The 14021-nt window shown below is 31.0% G+C and overlaps 1 protein-coding gene across 1 annotated transcript; it reads left to right on the forward strand.

Annotated features, from left to right (window-relative positions):
- The first annotated feature begins 1305 nt into the window (after positions 1 to 1305).
- LOC108468048 (ABC transporter G family member 1-like) lies at positions 1306 to 8416 on the forward strand. Its single transcript, XM_017768900.2, has 8 exons — positions 1306 to 1746; positions 4603 to 4685; positions 6059 to 6523; positions 6623 to 6709; positions 6796 to 6918; positions 7005 to 7199; positions 7281 to 7367; positions 7460 to 8416. Exons 1-8 carry the CDS (start codon positions 1452 to 1454, stop codon positions 8144 to 8146), a joined length of 2022 nt encoding a protein of 673 aa, XP_017624389.1. The 5' UTR covers positions 1306 to 1451; the 3' UTR covers positions 8147 to 8416.
- Positions 8417 to 14021: the final 5605 nt, after the last annotated feature.

Below are 14021 nucleotides of genomic sequence, written 5' to 3' on the forward strand. Positions count from 1 at the left end.
TCAAACCCTAGGCATATCTCAAATAAATGGTAGAAATGGCTAGATCGGTTAATAATAACTTCAAAAATGTAAAGAACATTAAAAACGAGGCTAGGATGCACTTACTATCAAGCTTGAAAGTTGAAGAAACCCTAGCTATGGTGTCTTGAGAATTTCGGCTATGGCATGGAGAAGATCAGCAAATTTTGACTTGATTTTCCCTTTTTATTCTTTTAATTACTAAATGACCAATGCCCTTTTTACTAAACTTTTAATTTTTACTCATTCATGCCCATTTTTGTCCATAAAAATAGAAATTGGTCAAATTTATATTTAAGGACCTCTAATTAATAATCCATAGGTTAAGAATCACATATTTTGCAACTTTTTCAATTTAGTCCTAAAAATCAAATTGGACACTCTATCAACAAAATTTCTTAGCGAAACTTTCATACAATCATGCAAACATATCATAGACCTCAACACATTCATAAAATGATTATTTCTACTTCGAATTTGTGGTCTCGAAACTACTATTTCGACTAGGCCCAAAATCGGGATGTTACATAAATATCTTATTAAGTGGATGTCCATCAATATTAAGATAAGTTTTGATGTACTTTAAATTCTAATAGTCATTAGAAGTAAATCGCTACTTTATTTATACTTTTTATGCCCATAAATAGAGACTTTGGAATTTTTTTGTAAATATTCCGATTAATCAATAAAATACGCTTTTCTATTTACTTTTCATTCTCTTTGTTATTTACTTTCTATCCTTTTATTTTATAACAAATATAAATATAAACATAGATTTTTAAAATAAAAATAAATGGACTAATCTAAAATAAGCTTAAATTAATTATTTACAAATACAAATAATTCTAAGTAAAATTTTAAACTTACATTTTAAATTAAATGGTACTTAATATAAAATGTATTAATATAGTAGTTAAATCCGATTGGGAGACAGCCGTCAACACCAAAAAGATTTTGGGGTGATTTTATCCACGTGTAACTTTTTTCTCATCTCACCAATTTAATCTATGCCCTCCCAAAATTCAAACTTCTACCGCTTACAATTTCATCGCATCAATATAATATGCTTATTGCTTAACGTTTCAAACTTGCAGAACTTATAAATTCACCTAATCAATATAATACGTTTAACGTTTCAAACTTTGCAGAGATTTAAATATTTCTATTAATTTAAAAACAATAAAAATTTGCTTCTCGATAGCGGTTCCTGCATACTTTTAACCTAAAATCACCAATTCTACATTTGTCTGCTACTAGCAGTGTATATAATATTTTCCAAAAATTATTCTTTAGTTGGAAAGTCTTGCATCTTCACGTATACGTAAACATAAATACCCCACCATCACCACAATAAAAAGAATGGTTAATAATTAAGGATGGGCAGTAGCTTCACTCAATCTCTTCTCATTCATTAACTTAGTCCAGTATTCAGCATGTCATCTCAAAACCATCACCCTGAAGCAGCTGAGAATTACAACTTGGAGATTCAAAGCATGGTTTCTGGAAAAGTCGGTTCCTACAATGAAGCGGCGTCTTTCAGGATTGAGACGGAAGCAGGTGATGGCGTTTTCTTGACATGGACTGATCTTTGGGTGACTGTTTCTGGGGGCACAAAGGGAAGCAGGGCGATCTTACAAGGGCTCACAGGATATGCTGAGCCAGGGAAGGTGTTAGCCATCATGGGACCTTCAGGGTGTGGCAAGTCAACCCTTCTTGATACACTGGCAGGTCAAATTTCTATCTTTACATCTTTGCTTCCCTTTTCTATTTTCATTTTCCGAAAATCGGAATGTCCCTCACTTTGACTAGTTTTTCACAACTTCTAGTTGAAGATAATAGTAAACCTACAAAAAGTTTGTGTCAGAACCGCTTGACCATGGCCACTAGCCAATGGAAATTGTTGATGGGATCGGTCACCTCTCTAAAATTAAGGCTTAGTTTGGATAGGCGATTGGATGCGGTGCGGTGCGTTTAGCTTATTTTTTGTCTCACGTTACAGTATCTAATCTCACCGTCACCGCTATTTTTACACTAACCGCAGGTAAACGTACCGTCCGTCCAAACTCACCCTAAAACAGATAGAGATATGATATAGTGGTAAAAATAGCATAAACTACTAAAATAGTCACATTCGTTTGTCTCAAGTTATATTTTACTTATTTATATTTAAAATATTACGTTTTAATCATTTATGTTATCCTGTTATAATTTTTTAGTCACTGAGTGTTAATTGTCGTTATCGGTGTAACGGTAAACAGATATGATACATTAAATTATCATTCCAAACAAAAATTTTAGATTAAATTATACAATTAGTCCCTATATTTTTTGTTTTAAGCAATTTAATTTTTTCTTTTTTATTCTTTGAACTTTTCTTTTTTCATTAATTTCTATTCTCTTCTCCTTCTCCTCTCTTCTCCTCCCTTCTACATTTCTTTTAATCTAGTTTTTTTATTTTTTTATTTTCTATTTGTTAAAACTAATCCATATACCTTTTATTTTAACAATTTAATTTTTTCTCTTTTTTCCTTTTATTTTTCTGTCTTCTCATATTTTTTACTGCAAAAATATAATCTTTGTCCACCAAATAAACCAAATCTTATTTCCTTTCACATGATTCTTAAATTGAATTTGACTCAAAACTGAATATCAATCAAAATTACATTTGACTCAAAACTGAATATCAATCATTTTTAGCTAAATCTCGATTTGAATATAACCTAATTTTAACCTAATTTTAATAGTAAAATTAAATTTAACTAATCAATATAAAAATCACATCCTTAATCAAATCAAAACATAAATTGAATTCTTTATATTCAAAACAAATTTTCCAGTTTCCAAACTTTTACAGGGTCGTGTAGATTATTCATTTCCTTTTCTTTTATTTTCTGATAAATAAAATTAAATAAACGATAAAATTGATCTAAACCTTCTTGGATATTCCTAAGCAAGCTTGATTGAAAGTCGAGCATGGATGAATTGAAGAGAGAAAGGGGGCATGGAACCAAACTGGTTTGGGTAAAGTTGAGGGTAAGTTTCGTATAGTGGTTATTTTAGTTATTGAGAGTGTAAAGCTCGTTTGAAAAATCTGTGAAATAACATAGTTTCGAAAGGGTGAGAATATTGTAAGTAAGATAGATAAGGTGGTCGTGGGGATTAGTTAGGAGGTTAAAAGAATGGGCTCGGGAAACTTTGTTGAGGGTGGACTGCCATAATTCACAACTGGTGAGGTCTTTGAGTGAGGCGAGCTTGTGGACTAGGTCATTGAGAGATCCAAATTGGTTCGTTAAAGCAATGATGGACGATGAGGGTTTGTAATTGTGGGGTGAGAATATACGAAGCAAGTTTTAATTTGGTTTCAGATTTTGTCTTTTCTTTTTTCATAAACATAAAAAAAGTTTTAACAAATGGAAAATATAGAAAAACTACGTTAAAAGAGATGAAAAAGACAGGGAAAAGCATAAAATAATGGAAAATAAATAAATAAATAAAAAGTTAAAAGAACATAAAAAAAAGAATTAAATTGCTCAAAATGAAAAAATATAGGGACCAATTGTATAATTTAACCTAAATTTTTTGTTTGAAATGATGATTTAACGTGCCATGTCAGCTTCTCGTTGTATTGTTAACGACAATTAATGGCTCAATAATTGAAATGTTAGAACACGTTAACGTAAATAATTTAAAACGTAACATTTCAAACATAAGTGACTAAAATATAACCTGAGGTAAACAAAAGTGACTATTTTAGTAGTTTACCCGTAAAAATAATATGGATTTGTTTGAAGGAGAGTTAGATTAAATTCTCCTTTATTAAAAAAAAAGTAAATTAATCTATATACCTTAGATTAAAATTTTGATTTTTCTATTAAAAATTTATTTATTTTTACTATTAAAATTAATTATTATACGTCAAGATGAAGTACATATGGCACATTATGCATAATTATCTTATTATTTTATCTTTTACACTAGTTTTAATTAATAGAGATGAATTAAATTTTCAAGGAAAAATATTATTTTATTTTAAATTTAAATATACAATAATTAATTTTATCAATTTTGAATAAATAAAATAAAATAAAATGTAATGTTATTTTTAGTATAAAGAGTAGCATGATAATTTTAGGGCTCTAGTCTTGTTTGTGTGTATAAATTTAAAAAGTAAAAGGATATGTTATTTGGGTTGTAGTAGGAATGGTATTATATCACGTGTATGGACATTTTATTGATTACTAAATCTAAGAATTTTATACGGGGCCGACGAAAAACAAATAAATTATAAAATTGGAAAAAGTCAAATCTTTTATTATTATTTAAATATGAAACATTTCAAAAGTTGAGGAATTATAGGAAAAGGATGGAGCATGACTGATGCCCCCCCTCCCACGTTATGGATGTGCACCAAAAGTAAAATGTTAGATCCTGTTTTAGTTTACATCCTGGTTCACACTTATCTCCTAAAGTTATAAAATAATTAATGTTAATATCTTTTACATAATTCCATTAAACTTTGTCTGCAAACTGCTTCTTTAGTAAGGTTGGATGATAAAATGATAAAAAAAGGTCTTTGATTGGCAGGAAGGCTACTAAGTTCGCGTATGCATCAAACAGGGGAGATCCTAATTAATGGTCGCAAGGAAACACTTGCTTTTGGAACTTCGGTATGGAAATTATTTACCAAAGAGGAAGCTTAAGTTAATCCAAATCCCTTAAACTTAAATATGACTGTTATTTGTTCAATATTAAAATCTTGATGTCTCCTATTTAAGTTGGATTTCTGGTAACAGTTAAATACTCATCATGGTTTTAACACAGTTTCAAAACCTGATTTGATTTAATTTGATTTTACTAATGTTTATTATTACTATTATTATTAAAAATCTCATCTTAAATAAGAATATAATGTTGATACCAATTGACAAGAAATGATATATTTGAATAATTAAAATTAATAGAAGAAAAGAAAGGAAATAAATTATAAAATATTTTGTTTGGAAAGTAAATAATTTATTATTTTTAATTTTCACCTTTTACATAATAACATATAATAATAAATTTAAATAAAATTAAAAATTATAAAATAAATATTCTTCATAAATCATAAAATATATCAAAGATATTTTTGTTTAAACTAAGAATGAAACGATGGTTAGTGTCTGGAAAAATAAATTTAAAAAGAAGAAAAGAAGTGAACGGTGAGACTGTTAATTTTTTAAATTTAAAAATAGAAACTTAATAATCCAAAATATCTCCTTATTCCATGTTTTCATCTTTATTGTAGGATGGTTTATTATTTAGCCCTAAAATTAACATATTCTATCAAATTAGTCATAATTTAATAAATTTATACTGTAAAATTTGTCTAAATGTGTAAATATTTAGGTTAAATTTATTGATCTTTTAGAATTAAGACAAAATGATAAAATATATGAATATCAAAGGCTAAATTTGTTATTATATCAATCAAAATTATGTATAATTGATAGAATACATTAACATTGTGATGAATTGTTCTTAGTTGCTCACTTTCGAAACTGACAGGGATTAAATTGTTCCAATTTTTGTTAAGAGGACCAATTTGTTCAATTTTAAAATTGAGAAAAACTGGAAAGATCTTTTTACCTTCTTTTTTCAGAGTAAAAATATGTTGTCCAAGCAAGGGGGCTTAGTTTTCCTTCCTTTTTAACCAATCCAAACATGCTAGTAAGGTATTGAACTTGAATGCTCAAGAATCTAAATCCTCAACCTTATCAATAAAAATAAAATTGCATTTTTTTTTACTATCTTACCTATAATTTTTATTTTTCAGAAAGTACTGCAAAATTTTTATATTATTTTTACTTCTTTCATAATAATGTACTAGTAATTATTGAATTTGTTGACTGATAAACCTTATGCTATATGTGTTTACATGCCATATATTTGTTATAGTAGAGTTATTTGTATTTTCATATAACAACTTGGGAATTATGACTTTCATCAAAGCATGCCTAAGAAAATCACTAACCAACATTTTTTTAATGTTCAATATTAGGCTTATGTTACTCAAGATGATACTTTAATGACAACGCTTACAGTAAGGGAAGCTGTTTTCTACTCAGCACAGCTTCAGCTGCCTGATTCCATGTCAATATCTGAAAAGAAAGAAAGAGCTGAAATGACAATCAGAGAAATGGGGTTGCAAGATTCCATGGACACCAGAATCGGAGGGTGGAGCACCAAAGGACTTAGTGGTGGACAAAAGCGGAGAGTCAGCATTTGTATTGAGATCTTAACATGGCCCGAGCTTCTCTTTCTTGACGAGCCCACTAGTGGACTAGATAGTGCAGCATCCTACCATGTTATGAATCGGATTGTGAAACTAGCTCACCAACATGGAAGGACTATAATCGCATCCATTCATCAACCTAGTAGTGAAGTTTTTGAGCTCTTCCATAATCTTTGCCTACTTTCCTATGGCAAAACAGTCTATTTTGGTCCTGTTTCAATGGCAGAGATGGTATACATAGATCTATCTTTCAAATATTCGTCCAAATTGGCAACTAATTATGACTGGTTGATGATTTTTTTTTCTTTTGAAAACTAAACTTGTTTCTAGCTTTTTGCTACAAATGGCTTCCCATGTCCACCTTTAAGGAACCCATCAGATCACTATCTTAGAACAATCAACAAAGACTTTGATGAAGTAAGTGTCTGATACTTTTCACTCAAAGTATAAACTATGCAATTGATAAGTTAATTAGCAATTTTTGAATTATTGGTGTTGATTAGGACATAGAGCAAGGAATAGGAAGCAATAGCACAGAGGAAATCATTGACGCACTTGTTAAGTCTTACAAGTCATCAGAGATATGCAAGCAAGTTCAGCATAACGTATTAAAGATATCCCAACAAGTATGCTTGTTTTAAACTTAAGTCTTAAAGAGACTTTAACCCAAAAAAGCCTATTACTATAACTTGTATGGGTTCTTTACTTGCAGAAAAGAGGGCCTCTAGAGAAGAAGGGAAGTCAAGCCAGCTTTATTACCCAAAGCATTGTTCTTACAAAAAGATCTTTTATTAATATGTATCGTGATTTAGGCTACTACTGGCTTCGCTTTGCAATCTACATTGCATTATGTTTATGTGTTGGGACTATATTCCATGATATTGGCTTAACCTACGGCTCAATTCAGGTAACTTGATGACATATTATAAACTATTCCATTATTTAGTAAAGATAATGTAAACGAATTACCAAAACTTGGGATTTTCAGGCTAGAGGATCCATGCTCATGTTTGTTGCGGCATTCTTGACTTTCATGGCGATAGGAGGATTCCCTTCTTTTGTTGAAGACATGAAGGTACTACTTTTTTTTCAATGTCTTCACCATTTAGACATTTACGTACATGGTTTATTAGTTTTTGACATTTTTCCTCTCTTCACCAAAATCAGATATTTGGCCGAGAAAGACTAAATGGACATTATGGGGTTGGAGCATTTGTCATTGGAAACACAATTTCATCCATTCCTTACTTATGTGTTATCTCTTTAATCCCAGGAGCACTAGCCTATTACCTGGTTGGACTTCAAAAGAGTTTTGATCACTTTATGTACTTTGTCATATTGCTCTTCACTAGCACGATGCTGGTCGAGAGCATAATGATGACTGTTGCAAGCGTTGTGCCGAATTATCTCATGGGAATCATTACAGGAGCTGGTATTCAAGGGATAATGATTTTAAATGGCGGTTTCTTTCGGTTGCCTGACGACCTCCCTAAACCATTCTGGAGGTACCCCATGTACTACATCGCATTTCACAAGTATGCGAATCAAGGATTCTACAAGAATGAATTTGAAGGATTAAGTTTCCCCGGCAATCAAGTTGGGGGACCTCCCACCATTACTGGTGATGAAGTCTTGAGAAGCTTTTGGCAAGTTGAAATGGGATACTCTAAATGGATTGATCTTGCAATCTTGTTTGGCATGGTGGTTGTATACCGTCTCATGTTCTGGGGAATTATTATCACAGTTGAAAAGATTAAGCCTCTTATCAAAGATTATATGGCGGCCGCTGCTAAGAAATCAAGTATGATATTAGAAAACCCTTCCTCTATTTCTTCACAATTAGAAATGCTTTGAAAGGTTGCATATTAAGTATTTATATTGTTATGACTTTGTCTAGGTTTGCAATTCAATAGAATTTAACTACTCTCCTTGTTTGAAATGAACACCAATTTTATGGTTTTTGTTTACGATGCCATTGGCGTGGACTAATATGAAATAACTACCTTTCTAGTTACAAAAGAAAGGTATGAGACAATAAATATCTCCTGTTTTATCAGAAGAATTTGTATACCAAAGTGGTATAAATGGTATATGCGAACAAAGTAATCAATTGTATTGTAAAAATCTGTATTTTTTATTTTTGTAATATTGGGGAAGGAAAAAGAAGACAATGTTTAAATTTATGTTATGTAAGCCAACTTTTCGCCACTACACCTGTGATGACTGAGGCAATTTGTCATATTTCCTGGTGTATTTTCCTTCAGCACTATAGGATGACCAAGTAAGGCATTAATAACATTTGTATTAAAATTGAACTCATGCCCCTCAAGTATATTCTTGCATATAATGCTTAGACTTGTTATCTACAATACTCTTTAGCATTGCAATAGAATTCTTGGACAATATCAGAAACAAAGGCTTTGCAAACGTGACAATTTTCAAAAGATGTGTTGAACCAAGCAAGTGAAGCAAACCATATCTTTCAAACTATTCACTATCTATCACATGTTAAACATCAAGGTTTCTCTTTGACACAAATTTCCACCTTTTCTTAGCTTCATTGTTCAGAAAATCACAAGGCTTTGCCCTGACATAATCGTGGTCATGCTTTGATCGTATCTTTATTTTTTCACTCGCTTTGAGTGATAGGCCTGTGTAATCTTCCATTGGTTGTTTTCCTTTATCTTTTTATTCTCGGTTCAGCCAATGTCTCGCTATCAGCATAAGTATGAAAGCTTGCTGGTAAGTCAAATTCAGTTTGTTTTTCATCTCCTTCTCTTATTCCCTACTTTGTCCCACTTTCTGTTTGAAAACATGTGGGATCAGTTAACTAGACCTTTTATCATACAGCTTCTCTTCATCAAATTCTTCCCCCGTGTTTCCTACTGAGTCTTACTGTTGAAAGATGGCAACTACAGCAGCAACATACAAGCTACCATGCAGCCATGCACGAGCCAACAAGTGACCAAGCAATGGAACAGCAGCATGCTTTTGTCCACTATGCAATTCGAGTGATTAGCTCATGTGATAGTTGACTTTTGCTATTTTCATTGTAACTATTGTATTTGCTAAGGATTAGTTAGATACTTAGCTGATTTGGTAGCTTTTAGGTACTCATTATGCTGATTTAACAGCTTAGTTACTTGCACAAGCAAGTTTTATTTTCTCAACTTAACTATATATGTTCATGTAATGTTACTTATTCAAGTAATGAGAGTTGCCAACTTGTTCTCTCAATTTTTTTCATCCGATTTTGCTTCTGTTTTGAGCTTTCAAACACATAATTCTTTGTTTTGTTTTGTTGATCATTTGATTAAAAACTCTACACTTACTTATCTTTCTCTATTTCTTCATCTTTTTCTTCCTCAGGATCCTTGGAGGAAGATTCTTCTTCATCTTTATCTTTTTCCTCTATTTGATTATTTGTTCGAATAGGTGTCTCATAAAGTTCATCTCTAAGTTGTTTTTCACTTGATGCTTCAATATCTTGTTCTGTTAGGGAGTCGATCAAACGATCAATCTGCTCATTCTGGCATCTTGATCGACCGATGGAAGACTTTCTTTCACAGTTTTGTTGGTCTCCAATGTAGTTGTTTCATTCTTAGATATCTCCATGGGAGTGGAGGAACTCCCTCCTTTTTTTTTTTTTTTTGGCAGCCCGTTTTACTATGGCCATCGATAACAAGAGTGTTTGAACTTCTTGAAGAAACAAGGAAAAACGACAGAGTCAATCGAGTAACTAATAAAAAAGTTTAGGGCTAAAGAGTTTTTTTAAAATCAAATAGGAGGTTTTTAATGTCACCAAGAGTCCCTTTAGTACCGCCTCCTAATTTTTGGTTGGAGATTATTTAATTATTTGTTGCTTGCTCACAATAATCTCTTTAACCGTGGTGGAATTCAGCTTGAAGGATGTGGAATATGATCTCCATATTTTTTGGCACCGTTATTGCGTACGAGATCTATTTCTTCATGGTGACCATGATTTTTTTTGCTCAATTGCAGCCTGCCTCTTGTCCAGTGTTGTGTTCTATGGTACTGCTACCTTGTTCCCTGCATATATTTAATTTTGTGTCGGCGGGTATGGTACATTCGAAATCAATATCACCATTCTAATGTTGTCCCATATTTAAGCTTTGTTAAAGATTGGTGTAAGATTTTACTTGCAGCTTCTAAGCTGCCATTGCTAAATTTTAATTCGTATATAATGGTTCCTAGATGGATTAAACCATCAGTTGGGTGGTGCAAATCGAATGTTGATATTGGAAGGGACTTGCGCATTAAGTGATGAGAATGTACTGACATGGTGCCACGATCCGCCAACTTGTATTGGTCTTTGGCTTTGTAATGACAATTAAATTTGGATCCATTCATTTTGATGAGCAATTTTTCTAATGACGGCATCTGTTTTTAATTAAAAAAAGAAAAAAGCAAATGCCAAAACTTTGCAGCACCTTTGCCTAGGATTTGAATGTATATTAATGCTTCATAACGTGTACCTATATCAACCTGCATATGTCACAAGCCATTATTTAAAAAACCAAAAAAGAACATGTTTAAGAGGAAGTCTCAAAACACATTTTTATTGGAGATTCGTTTAGCAATTTTAATCAGTTTAGAGGACACGTAAAGAGAAAGCGTTGGAATGGGAATGGGGAAGTCAACATCGTTGAGTGGATCGAATCATCAGATTTATGGGAACCACTTTGTACCATGTGATTCTCATACGTAACCTCCCTATGACAACCCCTCTGCAACAACCAGATTGCACATTAATATCCAGCTTTTCCTTTCCATATTATTATTTATAACAAAAACCTCCTATTTATTATTGTTATTAATATTATAGTCCATTTAGTCTCTTTATTTTTATTTATTTAAAATTAATTTCTTTACTTTGTTCATTTTAATTATATCATTAATTTTAGTTATTTTTATTAAAAATTTAAGTATAATCATAAAATTAGCTGTCAATTTTTATAACTTTTATGCATTTAGAAAAACCTATATTTCACAAATTTTCATGGGATAAGAAACTGTGCTAAATGAGATAAAAGGACTTTAAGATTATATCATATTATAAATAAAAATTAAATTATAAAATTTATATAAAATTAAATATACATATATATATATGTAAATTCAAAAATAAATAAAAATATTAGAAACATAAAAATATAAAATTAATTAAAATTTATATATACCGAATAAAGTATATCCACTTAGTTTAAAATTCTTGTTAACAAAAAAATTCCTATTTTTCTTAGATCTACAAGTTTAAATCCATCATCCTCTTCTTCAAGATGAAACCCAATCATCTTCTAAAAAAAGCATAAAAATAGTTCTCCAACAAATAACCACTTTGATTTCCAAAATAAATAAATAAAGCTTTAAAATTTTTGAAGTGCCTTGGAGTTTTGGTGGTTGGAAGTTTGTTTTTATTGTTTGCGGTGGGTGTCCTCTTACTTACACTGATTTCACCCTGAAAACATGTTTTGGCTTTTCAGAATTCATCAAACTCTTTATTGCTTCTGGGTGTGTGGGGAGGGGGAAAATTCTGAGGTTTTTTTTTCTCTTCAATTCTAAGGGCAAATGCATTAGTTGATCGCATGCTTTTTCTCTCTTTCTTTTCTCTTACCATTTTATTATGGCGAAAGTTTTTTTTTTTTTTTTTTGTTTTCTTTTGGGGGCTAAGAGAATTTAATAAATAAATTTGATCAATTTTCTTAAATTTTGAAAATGATGCTTTAAACAATTAGGAAATATTTAGATTAAGAAAGAACAAGAAAAGAAAGGCTAACAACCATGAGATTGTTTTCCGACCAAATCTAACTAGAATTAAATAAGAAATGTGACTTATCCTATAAAAAATTAGAAATTTGAAAAATAGGGATAAATTAACAAAATGACAAAGATTAAGAGCTATTATTTTTAAAGAGAGATAATGGAAAAAGATTAACTAAAAATTAAATATCAATAGTTCAAAAATAAATAGATTAAATTTACATATACTGTTAAGTATAGAGATCATTATTAGAATGTAGAATTAGTTATGGAATGTAGGATATATTATATTATCATATCATACGTGGTTTATTTGGTGAGAAAGTAAAATTTTGATGTTTGGTTAATGGAATGTAAAATTATTTTTAAGTACATATTATTAAATTGTACTTATTATAGATTTATTTCTAGAAGTTTAATTTTTAAATATTTTTAGCTTTAATTTCTATAAAATTATAATAAATTCTTATTTTTATTAGAATTTATATATTACTAAATAAATATATAATTGAAATAAATTTATAAATTCTAATTCTAATAATTATAATTGCATCATCAATCATAATTCGTAACTCATAATTATAATTATAATCATAATTAATATATTAATAATAAATATCACAGCACCCGTTGTCGGTGCGCATTACATGGAAACTCGGCCACAGCCTGCCACTGCTAAGTGCCAATTTTTCTGAGTTTCACGCGTTGCTGTGGCACGTATCCAGTCACGAAACTACCTGATTCGTTCTGTTATCTGTAAACGAATATCACTTTTTTTTTTTTTTGTTTAAAATATCATATATATTTCTTGGTTTTTTTGGTTAAAAAGATTAGCATTCTCTGGTTATGGCAACTTTTCTAGTATCTGGATTGGAAGTTCACAGTTCCAGGTTAAAGAAATGGCAGGGTTGGATATGGTGCTAAGCAGATCAGTTCTAGCCTGTCAATGCCAAGTAGAGTCAATGGTGAAGTGTGATATGGATTGAGCTGTATTTTTATGAACTATAAAACATATAAGAAACAAAATTAGTCCTCAAAATTTGACATACAAAATCCTGCTCTTGAATGCACCTGAGGCACCAAATGTTCAAAGGACATGAGAAGCCAAGCCTATGATATCTTTTTCTTTTATGATATGAAAACTTGGTACCGTATTTATCAGTAACAAAAACATATGAACTGTGAAATCATTTTTAAAAGATGAATTATTCGAATGTGAATTCAGATTTAAATCCCAGCACCAACTATGCTTTTTCCTTTTTCTTTTTTCTTTTTTTTTTTTTAACTTTCAAACTGCCCCCTTTTTTTTAAGCATATGCATAGTGGCAGTGTCACATTTAATTTTCTTTTTGTTTTGCTCCAAGTGATTTTCAAAGCGTTTATGCTAAAGACAACAAAAATTACGACTTGGGGGAAGCCTATAATATGCATATTATGTCCAAATTGTACAATGAATTCGTTATGGATGGTGGGAAGAAGCGCTTGATTTTCTTCAATTCTTGCTTGTTTGATTTACATTCCACATAATGAAAATGAAAGATTGAACAAGTCAGAGTCAAACCCTTGATAATATACAAATAAGAAACACACTTGGGATTCAAAAGTGAGTGATGGAGTGGAGTCTGCAGTTATTAAATGCTGAAATAACTATCCACTGCTTCCCCAGCTTTCAATTTTCAACCAAAAACTCAGACACGATCCTTTCGCTTTCTCAACATCTACCAGCAGTTGCACCTCCAATCAATCCAAAAATTAAAAAAAAAAAAAAAAAGTAGGCCAATTGGGGTCCCCTTCCCTTGTGATGTGGATTCTCCCAATTGTGTGTTGTTCCTTTCACTATCTCTCTCTTTCACACATTGAGGTCAGACCAGCAAGTACCACCCACATTACCCCCCAATTTATTAACCCTTCTCTTCCTTCACCATTCTCATCATAGCGACCCAACAGT

This window comes from Gossypium arboreum, chromosome 11 (assembly GCF_025698485.1).
Source record: "Gossypium arboreum isolate Shixiya-1 chromosome 11, ASM2569848v2, whole genome shotgun sequence".
NCBI lineage: Eukaryota > Viridiplantae > Streptophyta > Magnoliopsida > Malvales > Malvaceae > Gossypium > Gossypium arboreum.

What these genes read in the sequence shown, in the direction of transcription:
- LOC108468048 (XM_017768900.2), top strand. Translation starts at nt 1,452, where the DNA reads ATGTCATCTCAAAACCATCACCCTGAAGCAGCTGAGAATTACAACTTG. An exon ending in TCAACAAAGACTTTGATGAA is followed by an intron (nt 6,710 to 6,795) that starts GTAAGTGTCTGA and finishes GGTGTTGATTAG; the next exon opens with GACATAGAGCAAGGAATAGG. An exon ending in TATTAAAGATATCCCAACAA is followed by an intron (nt 6,919 to 7,004) that starts GTATGCTTGTTT and finishes CTTTACTTGCAG; the next exon opens with AAAAGAGGGCCTCTAGAGAA.